Source organism: Urocitellus parryii, chromosome 6, assembly GCF_045843805.1.
Source record: "Urocitellus parryii isolate mUroPar1 chromosome 6, mUroPar1.hap1, whole genome shotgun sequence".
Taxonomy (NCBI): domain Eukaryota; kingdom Metazoa; phylum Chordata; class Mammalia; order Rodentia; family Sciuridae; genus Urocitellus; species Urocitellus parryii.
Genome location: NC_135536.1, coordinates 14492733 through 14514287, shown reverse-complemented (window position 1 = coordinate 14514287; position 21555 = coordinate 14492733). Strand labels below are relative to the sequence as shown.

At 44.0% G+C, this 21555-nt stretch overlaps 1 protein-coding gene across 7 annotated transcripts in view; it reads right to left on the bottom strand.

Annotated features, from left to right (window-relative positions):
* Positions 1 to 21555, bottom strand: part of Ttc7b (tetratricopeptide repeat domain 7B) — a 232165-nt gene that overhangs the window by 126711 nt on the left and 83899 nt on the right. For all 7 annotated transcript variants that reach the window (XM_026394209.2, XM_026394208.2, XM_026394211.2 and 4 more), the window contains one exon: positions 3039 to 3117. In XM_026394209.2, coding sequence (XP_026249994.2) covers positions 3039 to 3117 — 79 coding nt within the window. The remainder of the gene's footprint in view (positions 1 to 3038; positions 3118 to 21555) is intronic.

Genomic DNA, 21555 nt, shown 5'->3' with positions numbered 1-21555 from the left:
CAACTTTTCCATCTCATAAGAATATCATAAATTTGCAGCCAGATAATCTAAAAAGAATCATAAGAGTTATTAGTTAAGGCTGATAGAACCTGTCTTATGAATAGCACTAGCTGGAGAAGTTTTCTGATGTTCCGTGTAAACAAGGCTTGGGGTGCTTCTCTATTAGGGTGAGTGAGGCCTGCTTGTGGAAACTTCAAATAACACAGATTCTCAGGCTCTGTCCTAGACTCAGTCCTCTGGAATTTCTGTGGTCATGGTTTGGGGACATGTACTTGTTTGAAGTTCCTCAGTAGGGCTGGGGTTGTGGCTCGGTGGTAAAGCGCCTTGCCTACCATGTGTGAGGTCCTGGGTTCCATACCCTGCACTGCAAAACAAACAAGCAAGAAAACCCAAAGTTCCCCCAATAATCCTGATGCACGACTTTGGTCAAGTACTCACGGAATTGAAAAGAGTTTTAAACTTAGGTCATGTGAAGATCTTCAACTGAGACCAAATGTGCATAGGCACTTCAGCGTGACACGAAGGAGAAGCACCTCCCCTCATGCCAGCACAGATAGCTAGAAGCTGCAATGTCCAGGGGCAGCCTAGGCCACCACAAGCTCTTCAGGGTCTCTTCCTTGTCTTCTCAGAAAAACAAAAATGGAAAGGACCCCTCACCACCACGCTCCAACCATGTCTACTCAGAACCCGAGCTTAGAGAATTTTTGTTCAGTTTCTGTGGTGCTTGGGGTCAAACCAGGTCTCACACATGTCAGGCAAGTGCTCTATTCCTGAGCCACATCCCCACCCTTCACAGGATTTTTAAAAGTGAAAATACTTTGATTTGAAAATCATAAATCTTAGTAGTGGAATATATTCTCTAATTCACTGAACAGCAGACAGGTTCCCACAGAGAATTCAGGATACTTGCACTTTTAAATGGAGAAAAACAGCTCATTCCATAAATTATATATATTTGAAAGTCAACAATATGAACAAATGCTCCATATTTAAGCAATTTTGAAAGACTGGATTTTTCAACGTGCTTTTAAAGTAATTATGAAAACACTTGCCATTTTAATCAGTTACTTTCATTGTGCTTTGAGATTTTGGAAGAAGATTTTCATACTGATGGGCTGAAGAGTTTTGTGGAATGCTGGGAGAAGGTCGATTTGAGAAAAAATATAATCTGGAAAAATTTTTTATTCATGTTCTTGCTGCTTCTTTTGCTTTAAAGAAACCCAGATCTCAAACTTCTTCATCTGAATTCAAGGCATATATCAAGTACACTGGTATATAAATCCCAAAGACCAAGTGAGTTCTTGGGAGGGGGGTGTGATGTATATGTGTGTGTGTGTGTGTGTGTGTGTGTGTGCGCGTGCACGCGTGCATGCGTGCATGCAAAGTTGCTCATCTTATCTCAACCCCCTGATTAAAGCCTCCAGCTTAGCCACCTGACCCCACCAGTATGTCCACATCCTAAAACCCCGGAGGGCCTGAATAAAGCTTCATTTCCTGTGACATGACTCTCTTAGCCTTGCCCAACTGAATGCTCCCCACAACATTTAATGAATTCATAGGACAATAACACCATGACAAAAGACAAAAGAAATTGCAAAAGACAAAAAGAAACTGCTACATTAATTGTAACATGTGGCATTCACTTAGCTTCTAGTGAGCACCAGAACTTTGCTCAGACACTCAAGAACTATAGCTCCACGGGACAAGCCACAGGGGCATAATTAATGAACCTCCTCAGGAGGAAACACAGAATTCAAGTCAACAGGAAAGTCAAGCTGCTGATCAAGCCAAGCTGCAGATATTTAAATACCTTTTATATTTCTCTTCTAATTTTTGTGGTCAACATAATTAGCTAAGCAACCCTTGGGATCCAAATTGCATGGTTCTGTCCCCGGGGTTTGGTGGAATCATAAGCGTACAGCCAACCCCATCCCACAATGGCCTCCAGGAGGCCTGCATCCCATGCTTCACAGGATGCAGCTCTTACAGCTGGAGAGGACTGCCAGCAGGCTCAAGAAAGATGCTCCACATCAGTGGCCATCAGGGACACGTAAGTCAAAACCCCCGGGAGAGAGCACCACACACTCACTAAGATGGCCACAACTGAAAAGACAGTAACAAGGGAAGGGGAGGACGTGCAGAAACTGGAACCCTCGTAACTGCTGGCGGGAATGTAAAATAGTGGGAAACAGTCTGGGAGACCCTTAACAGTCAAACGCCCAGTTACCACGTGACCCAGTAATGCTTCCGGGCATATGCCCAAGGAAAAAGGGCACACATGTCCCCTCGAAAACATGGACATAAACATTCACAGTAGCATTATTCACAATGTCTACCAACTGATGCCTGGGTACATAAAACGTGGTCAGTCCATACCACAGAATATTACGTAGCAATAACAAGAAATACTAATAAAAGCTGCAACAAGGAAGAACTCTGAACATATTATGCTAAATAAAGGGAGCCAATCACAAAAGACCAAACATTATATAATTCCAATTGTATGATATGTCCAAAGTAGGCCAATTCATAGAAATGGAAAGTAAATAAACAGTTGTCAAGTCTCATGGAAGGGGAGAGTAGGAACTGAGTTCTAATGAGTATACGCTTCCTTCTTTTCTTTTTCGTTTTTTTTCTTTTTGGTACTGGGAATTAGACTCAGGGGTGCTCTACCACTGAGCTACATCCCCAGCCCCTTCCACATTTGATTTTGAGATAGGGTCTTGCTAAGTTGCCCAGGCTGGCCTAGAACTTGTGAGCCTTCTCATCTGACCCCGGAGTAGCTACAATTACTGTGTGTACCACCACATCCAGCCAAGCATAAGTTTCCTTTGGGAGCAATTTGAAATTAAATATTAGTGACAGTTGAACAATTCTGTGAATATACTAAAAACCATCAAATTGTACATTTTAAATAAGTGAATTGCTATATATATGTATATACATATATATGATATGTAACAATGTGTAAAAGTGAACATATCTGTGAGACGAGGGCCCTAGTGACTGTCCCCAGCCAAGTCATTAGTCACACTTACCATTCGCAGGTTTTGTGTTGTTCTCGTTTCCACCGCTCTGAGAAGCTCTCTAAATCTCCCGACTCCTCTTGTCAAGTTCCTGCATGCACACAGAATTTGACAGGATTTCCATCTGGCATGGCTTAGTATTAAATATTTTATACACATATTTTGATGCATTTTGTCTACATGAAAGCTGTTGGCTAGATTTTAAGGAAACAATTATTCTGCACGTGTCTATTCATCTTTGGCCAACTCTGAAAAGTCTGACCTGAGATTGATGGTCTTTTATGCTTCCTAACTCCAATCAAACTTCCTCAAGAAAAATCTGAAAATCAGTTCTGAGGCCAAAAAATGCAAACAAACAAAACACAGCAAGATATCTTATAAGGGTCTATCTTCAAATTTCCAGTGGCTTTGACAGAGTGGTACTGAACTCTGTACTTCCATTGGAAGGGCAGGTGGCAACGCTGGGCCCGGGGGTAGGAGCACCAGCAAGCTGCTGTATGCAATGTGGGCAAAGAGATGAAAACTGAGGGGTTCCCCCAAGCAACCATGCTGACTTTCCAGAACGTAGTCACTGCCTAGAAAACCCATCAAACCCACTTGCCCAATCCACCGACAAAAAGATGCCAAGGGTCGAAGGCTGCTTCTGAGAACAAGTGTGTGTCGACTGTGCCTTCCTGCTCTCAGACATGTCTCATCTCACTGCCCCCCACACCCCCACAGATGCATTTGGTGACACATTTCATTCAGAGACAAATCATTCTTTAGTAACATCCTGGTCGGTAAGTCCAGGCCCCACTTGTCCTCCCTGCAAGCTGAGCCTGGTCTGTGTAGCTGGGAACACTTCCCAGCTTGCTCCCTTTACATTGAGTGCCACCACTCCTATGACATAACTCGGTGATATTTATAACCTGCTCATTAGAACATATCTCATCTTTCCAAAGAGGCAGAGAACGGGTCAGCCGGTGCAGACCTGTCAGCCAGCCTCTGCTGGCTGTGGCAGATGCCTAAGTATTTGGCTCTCTTCTCAGATGACATTTTAAATCATGCAGAGGTATTAAATCAAAATGTGGTCTGTAAGTTACAAGCACTCATGAGGGTTATTAATTCATATCTTATACCTACATGACTTCCCAGGGCTCTCATTCACAAGAACAGCCAGAACTTGAAGATAATGGCTTACTGGCATAGGTACGTAAACACTCCCAGAGTCCTCTCACCCACGCATATCAGATGATATCCGATCAGAAGCTTTATGGTGGCATAAAAAGAAAAGGCTGTGCTTAGGACTCTAAGCAGCAATAAGGAAATCTAACAGGGACATGAATAAAAATTAGGCAACAGGCCCTGGGACGCACAATCTACTCTGCTTTCCCCTTCATTTGTTTTTATGGGATCTGTGTTCACAGTCAACAACGTACATTTGCTTTGGACTTGAGCTTGGTTCTCTTAAGTAACACAGTGGGGGAGGAAAGAGCCATAGCTAAGGAGGACGGGTGAGGCTCTGGAAATCTAACTTCATTCCAGAATCACGGATCACACTGTATAGAAGGAGCAGCGCTTTGAAAGGTAGAATGTGCCTGGGGCAGCATCACTAAAGACCCTGGAAAAGCACTGCATTAGCAGGGTGGAAATTAGGCCTTGAATGAACAGGAGATAAGCTGGACATTAGAACACAGGGAAGGCTGCTCACGGCCTTGGCCATTCGGAATGTCTCCTATGCCCTCCCTGCAGAACAAGCCATTCGTACAGCTACAGGAGCACAGAATCTTCTAGCTCTAAACAACCCAACGCAGTCTAACTTGCACAAAAGAGAAAGGGGATGCTCAGGTTCAGCGGCTGGTGAGAGCACATGCTGGGAGCTTCCATCATACTCTGTTACCTTCCTGGTAAAAGAAACTTAAGCTCAATGCCAGAAATGTGACTCTTCAGGACAGAGCAAGCGTGAACCAGAGCGCCCAGGTCTTTATTCTGATCCACTAGCGTGCAAATTTATTTATTATATATATATATATATATATATATATATATATATATATATATATATATAATGAATTCTATGACTACCAGTGACAACAGCTCACTAGACACTCCTAGGTACTGGCTCAAAATTCTAAAGACAATCCATTGAAATGGGTGCTGACAATAATCCCCTGGGCAGCCTAAGGGAGATAAATGATGAACAGAGAAATTCAACCCCCTTTAAAGCTCAGGATGGTTTTTCCCATGCAGGACGGAGGCCCTCTGGTGGACGAACCAAGGAAGGCTCCACACCTGCAGGTGCTGACTAGGATGATGCAAAGCCAACAACTGGGTGCGGATTCCTAAGGAAGCCTTAAAGCAAATGCAATCTTTTCTCAAACTCTTTCCAGCTTATTCCTAGAGAGAATTTAGGATTCAGAATCAAATTCTTCCCCAAGCTGGGATGTCCTGCTATAAAAAACAAGCCCCAGAAAGTGGAGAAGGCCTGAGGCTGTGGCCCATTCAAATGATGTGGCACCCTAGGAGGACAACCCTGAGGATGACCACCACCTGGGGAGAGGCAGGGCTGCAGGAAGAAGATGGAACATCTTATGTATTAGAAAAGGCCACAAATATGTGGCATAAAATTCTCAGAAAATCCTTATATACCATTTAAACATTTTGATAGTCTCCCATCCCCGTCAGTGCTGAGGATTGAACCCAGGGCCTCACACATGCTAGGCAAGCACCCTGCCACTGAGCTACATGCCCGATCCCTTCAAATATTTTTTAAAAATCATATAAGGTTACTCAATCATTTCTGTTGCCATTGGGAATAGAAAATTTTTAAAAAATTTAAGTTAGATAATCATGATAGAAACAAAGAAAAAAAGAAAGAAATGAGCCTGCAATAATTACATTCTAAGTCCTACAAAATCACCCAATTTAAGGGAAATCAAGTCCACATGATTGACTCCACATCTCTAACCTATTAATTTGTCCTTAAATGCTGAGATCCATTAAACATCTAGAATGAACTATCGCTTAAACTTTCCACTCTGAAATGAAGATGGGGAGCCAAGGAATTCCCCTGGTTTTGAGGGTTTCCACAGACCCTTGACATGAGATCATTTATTCCATTTCAACACCCTTGACCGGGGTGGTGCAATGAGGTCAGAATTCACTGTGGTGAACTATTCTCAGAAGGAATGTGCTTGCCAGCATTCCAGCAGCAGGCAGGCACTTGGGCATGCTGTCAGAGCTCAGGTCTCATTGTCTGCACTTTGCTCTGGCAAGGTTCCTGAGCTGGGTGTGCTTCCCTCCAGGTGGACAGTTCCAGACACCTTGGCTAATACCAAGGTGGGAGGGGCTGCAAGTCCCTTGAGTGCCTGCTGTGGTTCAGCCATACGGGCAGGCTCACCCAGTTTCCACTCCAAAGACATCACCATCACCGACATCAGCGCTGGGCCCAGCCCGTAGAGTGTCCCTCGGCCTTGTTCCTGGTCAAACCCTTGTTTTCCCTTGGGATAGAAAATCTACCACTTTCTCTGGGGACACCTCTTGTTTCACCCTTGACCTAATTTCATTTTTTCTTCTCCTCTCCTTTTTCTGGTTTCATCTTCCTTCTGAATCTCCTCCTTCCAGGGTTTTCTTGCTGGCCCGCAGATCACGCCAAAAGCATGACTTCCTGAGGGTCAGTGCTGGCCCTCATAGGCCATCAGGGCACCCTGGAAGGATACTGACTCTGCAGCATATGGCCCTCCCTCTTGACCCTCCATGCTTGCAATAGGCTTCAGTCCTGTGCCAGGCCCTGCAGCAGCATTTTCCAAGGTTGGATTCCAAAGTTCACATTCTTACTGCAAGCTGGTAGCTGTACCAAGTTTTGCCCTGTTGTGTTTTATGACTCTGAACAGTCTCAGCTCTTAATATTATCTCCTGTCGTCTGTACTATCAAATTGTGGGAGAAAGGTATTCAGGAGGAAGCCAGAGCTCCAACATCAAAATTGCAATGGAAAACCAAGGCCAGGAGAAACTGGGGCCTTGAGGACTCTTCAGCTTGTTCAAAGCCAAGATGAGCACATTTTTCTTTTGTTTTCTCCTTTGTTTCTTGAGACTAGGGTGAGAAAAGACAACCATTCCCTTTAGCAGTTCCCTCTAAATTATCTGCTGACTTCAATGTTTGACCCAGGCCATCAATACACTTAAATTCAACAATACCTGCCATTTTCATGCAAACTCAAAGTTGTGCTATGAATAAAAGACTTTTCTTAACAGATATAGAATCCCTGGGTGATATGAAAAAGGTAGCTCTGCCAGAGTAAATTCAATTCCTCCCCTGGCTGAGAATTTTGTAACTAAAAATCAATTACAGAACAAGTCAATACAATAGGTCTCTCAGAGCAAAAAAATTATTTGGCTTTTTCCAGGTTCTTTCTTACCACCTGGCACTTCCGAATTGCTTAAGCAGTAGGTTATTTCAACAGTGATTGAGCAATGTTTCTATCAGGTTCCAGGCGGGTCTCTGAGGACACACGCTGCACAGGGTTCCATTCCTGCTCAGGGAGCCAAGAAGGTTTCACCCCCAGTGGAATGGAAGTGTCTCCATAACACATCTCTGTTTTGCTCATTACCATACCCCAAGGCAGACAGAGCGGCTCAGTAAGTACCTGCTGAAGGATGAGTCAGAGCGATCTGACCACGGGGGTGCATCTTCTATCTGTCCTTGTCCCCTCTTTCTCACTGGCAGGACTGACAGGTAGCACAGCAATGGTCCTCCTATCTATAAAGTGCCTCCAGTGCCCTCAGTGGTGTTCCTGGTAGTCTGGGGGCTGAGCAGGGCCCTCCTTTTGCATCAAAAGACACACATGGGCAGGAGGGCCTAATAACCAGAGAGCTGTGCAGATAATGGATAATGAGGATTTCAAGGGTTTTTTTTACCCCCATCCACCCAAGGCATTTCAGGAACCCTTTCCCCAACCCTTGTGCCTCCTCATGCTCCTCTCTCTACCTGCAGGGTTCCAGGGACTCTGAGTCATCCTTCAAAACCCGGGGCTGCCTCAGGAAGAGACAAGACACCAACTCCTGGCTGCTGCCCAGCATGAGCCTCACCAGCAATGACCACACTGAATTTTCACTGACATTTATGTCCATCCACCAAGCTGTCTTGAGAGCCAAGACCCTCTTTGAACCCACCTCTCCTGGTCCCAACTGCCTCACAGAGCCAGTCAGGTATCCAGTGACATTAATAAGCCAGGTTGGCCCAAAAGAAAGAAAAAAGCAAACACAGCTTGTATTTAAAAATCTCTTTCCCAACCTCCTTGCTGCGGAGAGTTTTAGTGACTACCAGGGGACAACTAAAGCAGATTTCTTCTTCCCTACATCACAAGACACACCCTATCACTGCTGTGGACACTGTCAACACTCACAACACTAGAGAAATTGGAATAGACCACGTATGTCTAGGTCAGTTGCTCTTATTTACAAGCTTGAGAATTATTTCTCCTTCATTTATGTAGCCCTTAGTACCATCTATTTTGAATAAGTTTGAAATCAAAACCAGATCTCCAGAGCTGGAGAGAGAAAGAAGACGCGACACCCTTCACAGTCCAGAAGGCCACGCCTCTGTCTGTCAGGGAGCCTTTTCCCAGAATGGATTCCAGCTTCCCCCTCTGTACGGGCTCTTTGCCTGGTATCCAGTGACGTGTATTTGTGAAGACAGATGGCTTGCTGCTGTCAGGGGCCAGGGATCAAACCCACAACCTTGGCCTCGTTAGCAAAGGACTCTGATCAACAAAGCAAGCCAGCTGCAGCCTTGATGTAGTGATGGAGGGTGACAACCATCCACACTGGGATGTGAACAAGAAGCGAAGCTTCCGGATGTCTCATTGCAAACCTAATGAGGGTTGTACTAGGCTTAACAACATTTTTTGGACTACTTCAGCAACTCAGGCTTCCTCGGGACAAAAGTGGAGTTAAATTATACATGTGGTCAGCAGCTGGACAGCAAGCAGCAGGCTGAGTGGCGCCACATTATTAGGTAGCCTCTCAGGCACCAGAGACAGAGAACCCAACAAGGCAAAGAGGCCCTAGGAGCTCACACTGGATGGGCCAGGACAGGGACACAAAAGCTGGTGCTCCAGTGTGAGATGCAGGAGGCTGTCATTGAAAGGTGGGCAAGTGGCTAGCAGAGCCAGAAAGAAGAGAGCAACTCGGGCTGCTCCCTGCTCTCCCCTCACAACTCGGATTCTGAGGTCAAACGCGAAATATGGGAAGACTGGTCCCATCTCAGGTCCTTCTTCCTTTCCAACCTTTGTCAATCAGCAAAAGATAACGACCTTCATTCCATAGGGGGCAGGGGAGAACGACTACCACAGGAAATGAGGGTGCCCAAAAAGAGGGCACCAGGAAAGAGGGCGCAGGAAGGCCAGCAGCACACAGCCCACCGACCCACGTCCTGATGAGGTTCAGCCTCCTCCAGAAGCGTCCACCACACACTCGGATTCCTCCATCTAACAATACCTTAAGCAAACCAAACAGAATGTCTCTATCCTATCACACCGTCCTTCAAGGTGTTCACCTGGGCAGCCACACACTTGTCTGTGAACTTAAACTCTGAGAAACAAAATTAATGGGTACAGGGGCCCTGAGGCCAGACCGCACGGGTTCAAATCCGGGCCACATCATTTACTAATCGTCGGCTTTGGACTAGTGCCTGACTATTTCAGCAAGTGAGTCTTCCTCATGAAAAAGTGGAGTAAATTATCTATAAAGTGGAAAGAACAACCATACCCACTTTGCTGATTTGTTGTAAGCATTAAACAAGTTAATATGTGTAGAAAGTGTTTTTCAGTATTTACTGTTGTTACTCCTGTGATCCTCAAAATCTGCCACTGCTCACAAAACTTTTAGAATTCAGGAATTTACTTTCCAGACAATTTATAGCACTTTAAAAAAAACCTGAGTTGGTCTGGGGTTATGGCTCAGCGGTAGAGTGCTCGCCTAGTGTGTGCGAGGCCCTGGGTTCCATCCTCAGCACCACATAAAGACAAATAAATAAAATAAAGATATATATACCTGAGTTTACCTTTCAGCCAATTTATAGCACATAAAAACCTCCTTGACTTCTTTAGAGTCATTTTTAATTTTGAAGAAAGAAATGGTATTCCAGCCAGGCATGGTAGCACATGCCTATAATCCCAGCATCCTGTAATCCCAGCTATAATCCTGAGGCAGGAGGATCACGAGTTCAAAACCAGCCTCAGCAAAAGTGAGGTGCTAAGCAACTCAGATGAGACCCTGTCTCTAAATTAAAATACAAAATAAGGTTGGGGATGTGGCTCAATGGTTGAGTGCCCCGAGTTCAATCTCCGGTATCCCACACCACCGCCAAAAAAATTGGTATTCTGCAGTCTGATTCACTCATTCACTTAACTCTTTGTTGAAAGCCGACCACATCCCAGGAACTCTCCTATCTAATTCACAGGTTTGGCTCACAATGACAAAATGCAACAACTGATGTCAGATGAGGACAGTACAAATGTCTTTGTCCAGTGAGATGATGGTGACCCCTCCTGAGATGCAGCGGGATGGATACAGTGTCTCCTCCACCAAAGGCCATGGACGACTGCGATTCTGCAGTAGAGGAAACCAAGGGTGTTTGGCAAGTGAGTCCTCACTGTGCACAGATGACATCTGGATGTGTTCTGAGGTCATCAAGGAGGGCCAGAGCAAACTATGCAACGGGAATCTGGGTGGCAACCCCTTGAAGCTTCATGAGCTTGTGGCACACAGCTGAAAAGAGAAGAGCTGAGCGCAGCACAACTTACTCCATCTGTGGGCAGAGCCTGCAGCCCAGCCTGAGCTGGAGGACAGAAGGAGGCAGGAGCCCCAGAGGCCTGCTGCATGAGGTGGGGCTCCCCACAGACACAGGACAATGACATCACCAGGCCAATGTACTGCTCATCCTCAAAGGCAATGACAGCTTAGGAGACTGTCAGTCCAGGGTAGAAGGAGTCTTCTAGCAAGGTGACTTCAAATGCTCATCCATCCCCAGCAGCAAATCACACAGAGAAAGGAATGTGGTCTATCCTGCTCAACCAGTTGTCCCCTGGGCTGTGCAGATGAGAAAGGCAAAAAGGACATTGAAGGAAGCAGGTAGCAGAGGAGGGTGAAGAGAAAGGTGCCAGAGGTCAAGCAAGGCAGCAACTCTGGATGATGGGCTCAGCCAGGCCTGTCCAGTTTCCCATTTCAAATCCAGCAGGGGAGGGAAAATCTTTGCCATTAAAGTGTTCAGTAATAACCTCCAATGTTCTCCTCTAGCCTGAGGCAGCACGGTGCCCAGAGGGACTCTCACACATTCCTGTGAGCCCCACCACACTTGCTGGGCCTGAGAAAGGCTAATAATTTGGAGATAGAGAAGAAGAAAGGGGCAAAGATTAAGGGTGATCCAGAGAAGAGAATGGAATGTGAGACATCTGGAAACACGGTCAGGCAGACACCCTGGGCAGGATGGGACCACTCAGTCAGCTGCAACGGCTTTCTCCTCAGCTGGGAAATGGGACGCCTCCTCTGGTGCCTGAGTGGGCTGGCTCCTGGAGCGCTCCTGGCCTGCTGCTCAAAACACGTCAATCCCACCTTGTCCAGCCATTCGATGCTTCCCACCACATGCCGTCCGGCCCTTCACTGCCCATGTAAACATTTACTGGGTAAAAGCCAAAGCAATCACTGGTACACTGGAAAATCTCTGCTTTCACAGAGAACACTTTAAAATCACAAATGGCTTCTATTCTATACTACGTCAACATTTTCTTCTGATTTGAGTTTTACACAGGAGGAAACAGACACTTGGAAAGACTGGGCCACATGCCCTCAGGTATTCAGTCCATAAACAGGAGAGTTGGGATTTCAACCCCAGTACAGTCCCAGTGAGCTGAAGATAATCCCTGTTGTGCAGAAGCCTGAAAACAAGCTAGAAAACATGGCTAGCTCCACGATCCAAAATCAAGTGTCCCACAGAGCCTCGAGAGCAACAAGGAACAGCTCAGGGCTGCACCATGGCCATTTCTGTGCCTGGACACAGTTGGTCCACAGAAAGGGAGTCCAGGGGTGGGTGGCCAAAGGAGAGCAGAAGACCTCTTTGCAAGGCCTGAGCTTTACAACAGAAGCAGAACTCAGGAAAGATGGTGTCAGATGGTGAGGCTGGCACTGATAAGAGGGTGACAACATAGCATACAATGACTCGTTTGCCCAGCTCCTCCTGGTCAGATTCATGACCACCCCTTCAAACAGTGAGCTCAGGCTTCTTTGTGCCTGTTATGGTCTGAATGTGAGGTGTCCTTCAAAAGCTCACATGTGAGACAATGTTAGAGGGTTCAGAGGGGAAATGATTGGGTTGTGAGAGTCTTAACCCAATCAGTGAATTATTCCCTGATGAATTAACCGAGTGGTAACTGGAGGCAGGTGGGGTGTGGCTGGAGGAAGGGGGCATTGGGGGCGTGGCTTTGGGGTATATATTTGTATCTGGCAAGTGGAGTCTCTCTCTCTCTCTCTGCTCTCTCATCATCAAGTGTGCTGCTTCCCTCCACCACACTCCTCCACCAAGATGTTCTGCGTCACCTCAGGCCCTGAGGAATGGAGCCTGCTGTCTGTGGACTGAGACCCCTCTGAAACCAAGAGCCCCCAGATAAACTTTTCCTCCCCTAAAATTATTCTGGACTGGTCTTTTAGTCACAGTAACAAAAAACAGTACTCATCTATAGAAAAAGTCTTAAGTGAGTGCAGGGCAGGGCAGGGCAGGGCAGATGCAATCCCAGGGCACACCTTGCTCAAGGGAACAAGCTGTTTTCAAGCCCCAGAAGAGCCGCCATTCACTAGGATTTTGGCTTCTCCAGGAGGGAGAACAGGTCCCCATGTGCTGTGACATAAGCAGCCAGCTTCGCCCCTGCCCACAGGCCACCAAGAGGACACCAAGAGGCAATAGTGGCTGCTCAGTAACTATTAGCCCTCAGCCAACTCACCACATGCCCCAACCACTCTTCTAGATAATTCCTGCCAACCTGCTGTGGCAGGTAGGGATTCACTGTCCTTAACACCTGAGAGGAGAAATGAGTCTGGCGGGAAGGGAGAGGCCAGCCTCCTAGCTCTGCCATTGGTGCCTGAGCCTGGACTTGAATATGGCCTCAGGGACTCCACCCCTGCCCTAAGCTGGACACTGTTCTATCTTTTATTGGCCCCTCTATTCTTTTTTTTTTTTTCAAGTATCACAATGTTTATTGATAGATACAAGTATATAAAATGAGGGCATGAGATTACGTGATAAATTAAGTAGACTTAATTTCAATACTATAATAAGAGGGACCAATTCATATTCTCACCATTTGTTTCACACCCACAAAAACCACTTCAAGGGCATTAACGATCTCTCAAAACTGATCAGCTTTGTGCAAGTAAACCATGTTTCTTTTAAAAAGACTTGTGTACTTGCCCAGGCTCAAGGATATTAAAATCTAGCACATAAAGCCCATTACTAGAGGTAGAAATACAGGCAATACTCAATTCTTTTTTAATCTTTTTATTGTGTAAAATACAGACACAGAAAGCTACATAAAACAAACACATCACTTAGGGAATTATTACCCTTGTAATCACCTTCCAAGTTAAAAAAAAAAAAAAAAAGTGAACAGGCCTCTCCACCTGAAAGTGACAACTATCCAGACTTTTATAACTGCTTCACTACATTTCTTAGTGCTTCAGCCACTCAAGTATTCTTCCTTCCATCATAGGTTAGGTTTGCCCACTTTGATGTGTTTGACGATCCCTTAAAAACCTCTCTTATTTTAAATGTTCCCCTCTGCCTCTCTCTTGTCCTTACATCATCTAAGCTGCTCGGCCTATAGTCTCCCACAGGCTAGAAAACTGCACACTCCTGGTTCAGTTCAATATATTCCTCTCTTCTCTGTCATTCCTGAGGCTTGATCAATTCAGGTTCCATCTCTTTGGCAGGACGTGGGCGTGGCATGCTCATGCTCTTGTTCTGATGGTAGCAGCCCTTGACATGCACAACGTAGATGCACCAATCCACTGGCAGTTACAAAATGGTGAGATGCTAATTCTCCACTGCATTTTCATTTCTTACCTGGAATAACTTCATAAGCAGATATATTCCTTCAACTATTTGGCTTTCTAGTAAATAGCTCAGGGCACACAGTAAAATGTTTGATTCTTTCCGTTGATTTATTTAGTTTTCAAGATACTGAATTAGAATTCATGAATTTAAATGTATTTGATAACTCCATTGCAATTGCAATTTTTATCTTTCTTTCTTTTCTTTTCTTTTTTTTCTTTTTCTTTTTCTTTTTTTTTTTTTTTTTTTTTTTTTTTGTGGAACTAGAGAGTAGCACTTCACCATGGCACTAACTCCCAGCCTTTTTATTATTGTTAAGCTGCCCCAGCTGGCCTCAAACTTGTGATCCTCCTGCCTCAGCATCAGTAGCTAGGATTAGTCTTGTGCCACCATACCCAGCTAACTTTTATCCTTCTTGAAGTTCAAACTGCTCCATATTTGACCTGAGTCCCTTTACCATGACCTCTGATAGTTTCCTTGCTATCTGGATGCATGCATGTAAAGATATCCCAAGCTCACTGTATACATCCCTGCCACAGGACTGGAGTAAGGCTTCCTTTATTAGAATATGATACTTGAAGATCACAATGTAGGCCATAAGAATGGTCATTGTTAATGGGTCAGTCACAGTCATACCCTCCCACAAATACCTCATGACTTCATACTAACATTTCCAATGCAATCATTCAAATTCAGGATTCCAGGGTTTCCTTGGTTACTTCTAATTTAAACTTGTTTGTCTTTCTCCTATACTAAGAATCCCAGTTCTCAAGGATAGAGAATGATAGGATTAGACATCCCATAACTATTCAGCTGCTTTATTACATATATACAAAATAGTTTCAGATTAACAATACTAATAATACCACTATGGAAAAGTTAAACTTGTTTTCTGCATGTTATCAGCCTTCCATTTTAAAATGTACTATGTGTATTTCCATTTTGTATTATATCTGTCATGAGATGTGCAAAGGAACAAGGGAATACGATCCTGCTCAGAAAAAGTGATCCATGTAAACTCACTCCAAAGAGGCCCAACAGTACAACAGTACTTCAAAGATGTAATTAATTATAAGCATGATCAAAGAATTAATGGAAACTATCTTTGAAGACTTAAAGAAAATAAAGATAACAATGATAAATAGGGATTCTTAATAGATCAACAGAAAGTATAAAAAGTCACTAAATGAAGTTGAAAGGCATCACAACTAAAATGAAAAATTCCCTAAATAGGCTCAATAGCGGCTTTGATCCATTCTACAGAAAAGAGATGGAAGGAAAATGAACAGAGACACATACTAATGAACTTCTAAAAAATAAAGGCAAAACAAAATCCTGAAAGCAACGACTCCAAAGCAATCAGTTACACACCAGGAGCAACAATGAGAAAACAGTGCCTAGTCACCAGACCCAGGAAGGGAACACTCAGAGTGCTGAAAGGAAGAACCCTGGGGACTGAGAATTATGCATCCAGCAAAACCAGGCTTCAGAGACAGATTCCAGGTGTGGGGTGCAGCTCAGCGGGGAGTTCTTGCCCAGCAGCACCACAAGGACAAAAAGAAAAAAAAGAAATGAAAATAGGAAAATGAAAGCAGCTCCCCTCCCACCCTACACACACAAGTGAGAATTCATAGTTTAAACACCTGGCCAAATCAAAGTTCTAAGAGTCCTTCAGACCACAGGGAAAACTAGATGGTAACGTGACTCCACCGGAGTAAATTAATGAGAGTACCCAAAATGTCAATGATGTGGATAAACATAGAAGACTACATCATATGATTTTTTAATCTTTTAAAACTTTCTATAAAAAAAGATTACACAAAGGAAAAAATAGTGTACTGTACTGTTGTGTTTATAAAATAAAGACATTAACAGCACACAGAAGAAGGGAGCAAATGGAGCTATACTGAAATAAAGTTTCGGTATCTTACTGAATCAGGTTACTCTTGACCTGAAGTAGACTGTGATGATTTAAGGTGTACATATATTGTAGCCGAGGTGCATGCCTGCAATCCCATATATTTAGGAGGTTGAGGCAGGAGGATTTTGAGTTTGAGGCCAACCTTAGCAACTTAACAAGACCCTTTCTCAAAATAAAAACAAAAGGGACTGAGGGTGTATCTCAGTGGTAGAGCACTACTGGGTTCAATCCCCAGGACTGCAAGAAAAGAAAAGTGGAGGAATAAAAGTGGCATATAATAAAAAGCATTTTCTAACTCAATAGATGATAGTAGGTGAGGCCTGAAGAATCCAAAAAGATATGACATATATAGAAACAAAGAGAAAAAGTGTAAATATAAATTCAGTCACATCAACAGCTACATTAAACATGCATGACCAAATACTTTATTCAAAGACAAAAATTATATATGAGATAAAACAACATCCAACCACATAATGTAAGATATATAGAGAAATACTTTAATTCAAAGACCCAAATAGGTTGAAAGAGGCTGGATGAGCTACAATACTATTAAACAGTACCTGGGACAGAAGCAAGGTGACCATACCAAGGTCAGTTGGACTTCAAATCTAGAAAAGTCATTGAGACAAAGAGGCGCCCATCAAAAACCTCCAGCCGACACCACATGCAATGGCGGGAGACTGAGGGCTCCCCCAAGATCAGGAACAGGCAAGCACGCTGCCCCAGCACTGCCATCCACTTTGCCTGGGGGTTCCTGACAGTGCCACCAGGCAATAAGAGAAAAGGCACCCAGACTTGGGAGGAGGAAGGAAAACTCTTGACCTTCACAAATAAAATGACCTCATATGTAAAAATCCTAAATGAGCTTTTAAAAATCATAAGCACTAATGAGATTAGCAATGTTGAGGATGATAGTAGGTTCCACATGCAAAAGCCAACAGTATTTCTATATAATCATCTGAAAACGAAATTAAGCCATTCTATTTGCAAAAGCATAAAATGAATAACATATTTACAAATCAAAAACACAAAACCTGTACACTGAAACCATAAAACATTTTGAGGGAAATCACAGGCCATCTAAACAGAGAGACATTAGATTGAAGATTTGCTGCTATTAACATGACAGTCAAGTCCCAAATTGATCTAGATTCACCATTGGCCTTATCAAGATCCTGGCAGACCTTTCTGGGTAGAAACTGACAAGCTGCTTCTAAAATTTGTTTGGAAATGTAAAAAACTGAAAATAGCCAAAATAATTTTGAAAGAGAAAAAAGTTGGAGGACTTACACCATTTAATCTCAAAACTCTAGTGTCCAGACACTGTGGAACTACTGGCTCAGGACTGAACATGCACATCAATGAGAAGAATGGACTCCAGAAACCATCCATTTATGTTCATTCGATTGATTTATTTTCTATTAAAGTGTCAAGGCAATTCAATGGGAAAAGAGCAGGCATCTCAACAAACAGTATTTGGACTATTAGACATCTAAAAGCCAAAATGTTCACTTAGATTCTTACTTTACACTGTAGGCAATTATCTCAAAACAGGTTAGATACATAAATATAAAAACTATATCTATAAAACTTCAGGAATAAGACAAAGGAAAAAAATATTTTGGTTTCAGACAAAATTCTCTTATCATAGCAAAAACTGACAAACTGAACTTCACTGAAGTGAAAAAACTTTTCCTCTTTAAATGACACCACTTAAAAAATGAAAACATGAGCCTCAGACTGGTGAAAATATTCATAAAACATAAATCTGACAGAAGAATTGTATCTGGAATATATGAGGAACTCTTCCTGCTCAATAGGAAGACAAACCAAATGAAAAGAGGGCCCCACGGTCTGAAGAGAGGTTTCACCTCAGAAGATGAAGGGACAGTGCCCATTAGCTAATGACACCAGTTACCAGCATCATTAATCATTCGGAAAATATGAATTAAAATCACAGCGGGCAACTACAAACTTACTAGAATGGCTCTAATTAAAAAACCTGACAATACAAGTGTTGAAGAGAATGGAAAGAACCTGGAGCCTCGTCATAGCTACCAGTTGGAAATGTTCAATGGTAGAGCCACTTTGGAACACAGGTGGGCAATTCCTTAAAAAGCTAAATACCACATGACCCACCAGTTCAACCCCCGTGAACCTGTGCAAGGGAATGAAAGCATGTCTACAGGAGGATTTGGACGGCATGTTCACAGGGCGTTCTTCACTGGAGCCAGGGGGTGACGTGCCTGGGGAGGGCGATGAAGTCTATCCACAATGAGGAGCTGCTCAGCCACAAAAAGGACGACCTACTGACACAAGTCACACAGGGAACCTCAGGGTCACTATGTTAAGTGAAGGAAGTGAGACTCACTGACTTATTCTTGGATATTTGTATGCAAAATTTCTAGAAAAGGCAAGTCTACAGAGACGGGTAGCGCACGAGGGCTAGGCGTGGGGTGGAGATTGATTGGAAACAGGTGTGAAGGAGTGATGGCGACGTTCTAAACAAGCACTGTGGAGATGGCCGCACAGCCGTATGGTTTATTTAAAACACCTGAACTGCACTATGACAAGTAGATTTTTGAATAGTGGTAATAGGAGTTACAAATTACACCTCAATGAAGATGCTAATACATAAGCAGCTTGCTTTACAACCATCCCTCCCTCTCCTGACTCTGATCTCTACCTTCTTGTTCTTTTGTCTCTTATGTCACCTCTTGGTCAATTTTCGTTCTATTTTCAGCAGTTTCTCCTCATGGTGGGACCCAGTCCCCCAAAAGGGCTCCAGTGGGGTAGTTTCAAGTCTTCAGAGGGGCCAGGCTGCTTCAGCCTCCTACACCTCACTGAGCAAAACCCTTCTTACTTTTAGCTCCTAAGCCCAAGCTGTAGGCCAGAGCAGCTTTCCAGTGAACACTTGTTCTTTGGGGATGTCTCACTGCTTCCTCTGCTCTCTTCCACACAAATGCAATCAAACACCGGCTTGATTCCGAGGCTCATGAGGATGCCTTTCATCTATGTGATAGGTTTTTTTTTTTTTTTTTTTGCAGGGAGAGGAGTACTGAGGATGGAACTCAGGGGCACTTAACCACTGAGTACATCTCCACATCCCCAGCCCTTTTAATTTTTATGTTGAGACAGGGTTTCAATAAATGGCTTAGGACATCAGAAAGTTGCTGAAGCTGGCCTTGAACTTGTGATCCTCCTGCCCCAGCCTCCCAAGTCTTGGGGATTACAGGCATGCGCTACCATGCCCGGCTGTCATCTAGTTTTGCTGTAAATGTTGTTTGTGGGTTTTGGGTTTTGCAGTTGATTTACTGTGTCTTTTCTATGAGAGGACCCCAAACTGTGCTGCCACTGTCACAACCATCTGCCCAGATTTCTCAGCTGCCAATTCTTGCCTTTTCCTCTATAGGTGCTGACAAATCCTTCACTCTGCAGTGTTTTAGTTATTCATCTATAAAACCTTTTCAGTGTTGAGTATGCGCCAGACATTGTTTAAACACATTGTCATCACTATCTCAGTCTACCCAGCCGCCCTATGCAGTGGGTACTAGTATTATTATCACCAGCTGCAGATGAAGAAACTAAAATGGAGAGAGGGTAAGGTGACTTACCTGTGACCCACTGCTAGTAACAGAAGAGCAAGCATTCAGACCTGGGCAGGTGGATCCAGAGTCAGTGCTGGACAGCGCTGCCTCTCCCAAGCACAGGAAGATCTGCTTGGCAGACTCACCCTTAGCCATGACCTCTGTCCTCCTCCACCTCCCATAAGGCCACCATCAGAGGGTAAGCCTCATCCCTCCTTCAAAGACCAGTTCTTCTGGTAAACCTGCTGCTCTCACTATGCAGTGAGCCACTCTTCCTTCTCCCCCAGCACCTCCCTTGGCCATAGTACTTTCCTGGGGGTGATGGAGTTTTTCATTAACATCCTAATCTTCCCATATGCTCAAAGAACACTTTCTATTCATCTTATCTTCCCAGAGCTTACCTAGTGGGTTTCCAATCAACATTCATGGAACTGAGTAGATGATAATTTGGGTTTTCTGGTTTTTATTTGTTTGTTTGTTTTTGGTTTCTAGCCCAGAATGTGCTTGAAAGCAATATGTGTTAGTCAGCTTTTCATTGCTGTGATGAAAATACCTAACAAGAACAACTTAAAGAAGGGAAAGTTTATTTTGGCTCATGGTTTCAGAGATTTGGTCCATGGTTGGCCAATTTATTACTCTGGGCCCAAGGTGAGCAGAACATCATGGTAGAGAAGCATTGTTCCATCCATGGTGGCCAGGAAGCAGGGAGAAGGGGAAGGGGCCTCAGAGAAGGTGGATCTTTCCAGGCACACCCCCAGTGACCCATGTCCTCCTGCCATGTCCCATCTGCCTACAGTTACCACCCAGTCAGTCCATTCAAACTAGGATAGACTGATTAAGTTACAGCTCTCGCAATCCAATCAGTTCACCTCTGAATATTCCTGCCTGAACACAGGATTTGTGGGGGACACCTCCTATCCAAACAAAAAACAATCACATCTTTTAAAAAAAAATCTGCCATTCAGGTTTCACTAGGTCAAGCTAATGCTTTCTTCTGGGTATTCTTCAGAAGAAACCCAGCTTAGTCTCTTCCTGGCATTTTAACTGCTTGTTTCCCACTCACAGGGATCTGCTCCTTCTGATGCTAATTGGCCAGGAAGATTCAAAGGAGAACCAGCTACCAGGACCGTCAGCCACCCAGCACAAGCAGAGAAGATGCACATCATGCCAAAGGGAGCAGAAGGAAGGAGAGCTAGCAGAAGAAAGGTACAGGGTGTCTGCACCAACCTAGAGAATTGCTGCCAGAGGCACTTGTGAATGCAAAGTAAAAATTTAAACCTAAAATACAGAAGAAGATGAAACAACCAAATGTCAATTGAAAAAACTAATTCATTAATTTTGAAAAACTGTAGTGTAATACAGGAGATTGCTCTGAGAACAGTTATACTACAGGCTTCCTCCTGGTGGGCAGATCTATGGTAGATAGCATCATGTTAAAATAAAGGCAGGCACATGTAAGAAAACATAGTCAGCCCTTCTCCTTTTCAATAGAAGGTTCTAGTAATGCCTAAGAAGAGTCAGAAATCTTCCAACATCTCATTTTCTGGGCTTTAGCTTAATCTGTCTCAGAAATTCTCTGTAAGCATTCACTAAAAATATCTCTGCTATACAAGAATGGAAAGAAAATCATGATTTTTTAAAAATAGGTATGGAATATTCCTTTAAAAAAGTGGGACCTCACTCTGATCCCACCTTCTTACTAAATATTAATGCACTTGGCGCCTAAGCCAGGGAAGGGGAAAAGCAGGTCAGTGAGCTCTGCTAAGCAGCAGGATAGGGGTGCTGCAGGCTGCACCCTCCTTCCCCCCACGCCACCTGCGTGGGGATGTGGAGACCTGCTCTGCACAGGTGGTAATGAGTCACCAGACTGACAGGTTCCGGGACCTGTTCCTTCTTGCCCAGACAAGGTGTGAATTCCTCTTTCCCAGCACACATGTC